The sequence below is a fragment of the Pinus tabuliformis genome, chromosome 4_2 (genome assembly GCF_031772625.1).
Source record: "Pinus tabuliformis cultivar Carrire ecotype Pingquan chromosome 4_2, CPIR1, whole genome shotgun sequence".
NCBI classification, from domain to species: domain Eukaryota; kingdom Viridiplantae; phylum Streptophyta; class Pinopsida; order Pinales; family Pinaceae; genus Pinus; species Pinus tabuliformis.
Window position 1 is genome coordinate 70535151 of NC_142304.1, and position 4841 is coordinate 70539991.

The 4841-nt window shown below is 38.4% G+C and overlaps 1 protein-coding gene across 1 annotated transcript; it reads right to left on the reverse strand.

Annotated features, from left to right (window-relative positions):
- Positions 1 to 1425: 1425 nt before the first annotated feature.
- On the reverse strand, positions 1426 to 3336 carry LOC149168277 (putative pentatricopeptide repeat-containing protein At3g13770, mitochondrial). The gene has a single exon (XM_089424874.1). It carries the CDS (start codon positions 3334 to 3336, stop codon positions 1426 to 1428), a length of 1911 nt encoding a protein of 636 aa, XP_089281000.1.
- Between the last annotated feature and the right edge of the window lie 1505 nt (positions 3337 to 4841).

Consider the following 4841-nt stretch of genomic DNA (forward strand, 5'->3'; position numbering starts at 1 on the left):
CCTTTCAAAAACAAGGCCTCTCACAGTATAGTAGCATAGCTTAAAGATTTTGACCCCACCTTTCTCAGACTTCAATGGTACTCTTTTCGTGGGTGTTTTTTCAATAAGGAAAGGAAATGCCAAGTAATAAGCCAGCCACATTGGTTAGATTTATCATGCGAAATTGCAAAATTCTCAAACGTCATAATTGCAATCTTATATCTACAGGCCAAAACACGTTATTGAAGCCAATGAACCGAACACTGAAAAAAAAAGTGTCTTCTTTAAGATCTTGTTACTATTCAAAAGTTATATAGAAACACTTTTGTCGACCAAAAAAGCGAATTTTGTAAATATTCTTGCCGGAAAAATCAAATATAGTACTGACTAAGAGGATTGATTTTCCTATATTTCATAAGAATAACTTCCAGGCATAGGCTTCGTGCTCTTAACCCATGGGAATTAGAACAGGGAACCTGCAAAGCATTTTGGATTATTGATAATGTCTTGACATCAATGACACCAACTCTTGAGACTAACTTGAATAATAAATTACAAATGGTAAATCAATTTCCAGGCATAGGCTCAGTGCTCCTGACCCATGGGGAATTGGAACAGGGGCCTGCAAGGTATTTTGAATTATTGACAATGTCTTGACATCATTGACACCAACCAATTGAGCCAACTCTTAAGACTAACTTGAATACTAAATTATAAATGGTAAATCAATTTTTAGAATCTAACCTGTTGATTGAATAAGAAAATATGCACATGTATACCTTTGAACTTGAAATGGGGTTTTGTAACAAATTTAATTGCTGTGATGCCTGTACAAGTTACAACGAACAGTCATGTTTTGAGTTACAAAATGTACATGCTGCCACTGTCATCTGCATAACAAAAGTTCAGTTTGAAGGGCTGGCTATTTTAGTTTCCTGGTTGGGTAAAACTAAAGATGTCCAGGGCCTACTATAATTTTGTTTTTTTAACGAAACGCCTCCCAGCATTTTAGAATGAAGAAATAATCGCAAGCTCACCTCACTACTTGTTAACAAGCAAGCTCATTTATGTTGCTTCTTAGCATTTACTCCAATTCACTAAGTATATGAATACAATGGAAAAGTGAACAGCATTAGATGCAGGTATTAAACAGGGAGTATTAAGAATAATGAGCACAATCAATCAACTTCATCTCGTTGTATTCCTCCGTCTGCTAAGCATCAACTATCGACTTCATCTCACGGTATTCCTTATCTACTAAGTCACATGATGCAGCCACAGCATGCATACATCTTTCTCTTCGGCAACATTTTTGCCAGAGTCACCATTCATCTATCTTATAGACGTGCTCTGCCATATTAATGTTGAGATGGACATACATTTGATCTGCCATATTAATGCTCTGCAAAGGGAAAATTCATCGTGTGTATGTGTGGGTGAGAAAATTCATTGTGTGTATGTATGGGTGTCTGGAATAATAGTGAGAGTGGACTCTCCTGCAACAAATGCATAAACAAGTTTATTGACTTCAATCCAACTACAACCAGGCTTCCATTTTACCCTCCTTTCTTTCATCATGTTTCGCAACTGCGAGACTCTGTCCCACTTGCCATTTGCAGCCGCATATATGTTCGAAAGCAGCAGATATGCCGCAACATTTTGCGGGTCCCACTGAAGAAGGTACTCTGCTACACGTTCACCTATCTCCACATTGGCATGAATTCTGCAGGCACTCAGCAGTGAGCGCCACACAGAAGCATCAGGTTTCATTGGCATGTTTTGGATAAATTCCCATGCGTCTTCAAGGTGTCCTGCACGGCCAAGAAGATGAACCATACAGCAATAGTGCTCCATTGTAGGAGAGAGGCGATAAATCTCCCTCATCCCATTGAAGTATCGCCAGCCATAATCTAGTAGGCCTGCATGGCAACACGCCGATAGAACTCCAACAAAAGTGATCGGGTTAGGAGTGATACCGGCATGCTCCATTTGTTCAAACAGTCGGATGACCTGCTCGCCACACCCATGCAGTGCATGTCCCACTATTACAGTAGTCCACGAAATCACATTTCGTCTAGGCATTTCATCAAACACTTTGGATGCATCTTCTATGTTTCCACATTTGGCATACATATCTACGAGGGCATTCCCAATGCAAGTATCAGATGGAAGAAATCGATTTCTAATTATGTCTTCATGGACTTCCTCACCATGCCTCAGAGATGCTATATCTGCACACGCCGCGAGAACAATAGTATAGGAGCCTGCATTTGGTTGCATTCCTCCTGACGTTTGCATTTGTCTAAAGAGCTTCAACGCCTCATCACAATCACCATTCCGTGCCAACCCTGAAATCATAGCATTCCAGGATACTACATCTCTTTCGGGCATTTTGCGAAAGAGCTTGAGGGATTCAGAAACATGCCCATTCTGCGCTAATCCCGCAATCATAGCAGTCCAAGAGATAGCATTTCGTTCTGACATTTTCTGAAAGAGCTCCAAAGCCCTATCAACAAGCCCATTTTTCGCACATCCTGCAATCATTGCAGTCCATGAGATGACATTCCTTACTGGCATTTCCTCAAAGAGCTTGAAGGCATCGTTAATAAACCCATTCTGTGCAAGTCCTGCAGTCAACCCATTCCATGTGACGACATTTCGCTCTCGCTCGGGCATTTTGCGAAAGAGTTCCAGCGCTTCATGCAAACGCCCATTTTGGGCATATGCAGCAGTCATGGCATTCCATGATACCACATCTCGTTGCGGTATTTCTTCAAATATTTGGCGTGCATCCTCTATGTGTCCACATTTAGAATACATATCCAGAAGGGCGTTTCCCACAAACACATTAGAATGAAACCCACTTCTCAATAATTGTCCGTGGAGCTCCCTCCCGTTTTCCAGAGTTGCCAAGTTGGCACAGGCAGACACGACGCTAGCAAAAGTAAACTGATTCGGCCAGATGCCATTTTGCTTCTTCATCTGGCAAAATAAACGTAAGGCCTCTGGGGAATTCCCACATCTAGCATAAGCTGCAATCATCACAGTCCAAGAGACCACGTTATGTTGATGTTGAGGCATTTGATCAAAGAATAATTTGCGAGCAGCCAACAGCCTTCCACATTTGGCATACATGATCACAAGTTTGGTCACCCACTGCCATTGCCCAGTCTGAATGATGCGTGCATGCTCTAATTTCCCCTCTGCCACATCTCTATTGGAATTGGCTTTCCCGTGTGATCTTTCCTTGTTAGTATTAAAGTTAGTGCTGAAAGAGAAATTGGGAAATACAAGTAGTTGCTGCATCTTCTCCGTCTTCCCAGTCCAGAAGAAGGGAGACGGGTGCGCGCGTGCCATCGTTTGTGTCCAAACTCCATCAAGCGAACTTTTGGGCTAACTTTACAGACAAGACAAGATGAATCACTGAGGTCAAGCAAAAACTCCAACTTAGGCCATCTGTTTCAAGACCAGTGTTGCCCTTTCACTACCCACAAGGTTTATGCACTGGTTTCTAGATGTCATCTTATAAGAAAACAAACAAAAAAAATCTTTGCATGATTGGAATTATGGGCTGCACGCAATATATCAGAGTTTCTATAGATCAGGGAAAAGTACAGTTATATGAAATGAAAATGTGATGTACTCTTTATTTACACTGAAGATTTGATACTTAGGAAAATTTTATTACATTTTTATCAAATTTGTAAATTGAAACAGGGGTTTTTAATGGCAAGATTAATTTTCTCAATGGAAGACTATAAATATTTGTATATATTTAGGGTTTAAAGTGCATAGACCTTGCTTACTTTCTCTTTTTTCTTTTTCGAGAAGAGAGGTATCATCATTTCATTAAATATGATAATGAATACAATCGTTGTTTACATACGTAATAAGTAGTTTGCAAAGACTTTTTGGAACACTATAGTTATATATATACATGAGCTGAGACAAAAACACTTCGGCAAAAACTAAGCATAAACATCATATTGATTTTTTGAAACATTATAGTTATATATGTTGTAGTTTTTTTGGTTTTGATAGGATAGAATATTCGAAAAAATGTTAAGTTAGGATATGGACATAACAATAGTGAATAAAATGTTAGTAAAACAAAATATTTTGATGATGATGTTTATATCAAAGAAAATGTTAGGTTAGATGTCCTAAAAAATAAAGACAAAGAGAAAATGTTAGGTTCGAAAGAAAATGAAACAAATAAACTCTGAAAGTGAGCAAGTCTAAATGTCACTACTTTGTTTCTGCAAAATAATGGTTGTGTGCAGCTTGTGTTAAATGCCATAACCCGTGACAGTCAAATAGTTTAATCTTGACTGCTTCATGCTTTAAATTTGATGTTATAGCTAGAGAGTTAAGATCTGGCCAAATTGTTTAATCTTGGCAGATCAGTAGTTAAGTAGAGAATAATAAGGTGCTCATCAGTTTAATCTGAGCCCTTGGAGGTTATAAGGGTAGATTTAGATAGTTTGTTTTTGTAAAATAAAAATAAAAAAAAGGAAAAGGGTTTGCTAGCTTAAATGCACCCATTAAGTGAAGAAAAAATGATAAGTTAAGCAAAGGGTAAGTAGAAAAAGGTTGCAGAAGTTTGATTATTCATTGAACAAAAAGTACATTTATCATGTCTAGATCCATGAGGCAATTACCCAAGGCAAAGAAGGTCTACTAGATTGATTAATTAACTTCCCACTCATCCTTATTCATCCATATATTCACTAATTTCCCCTTCCTACCTTCATACATTCATATTCATTCATTTTCCACTAAGAATTCCTTTTCCTAAGGTTAAAACCCTTTTTTCCTAAGAAAAATGAAAATCCCATGTAAATCCCTTTTTACCCGAAAAA

Excerpts from the sequence above, each read along its gene's own strand:
- LOC149168277 (XM_089424874.1), bottom strand. The coding sequence starts at position 3,336 with ATGGCACGCGCGCACCCGTCTCCCTTCTTCTGGACTGGGAAGACGGAG.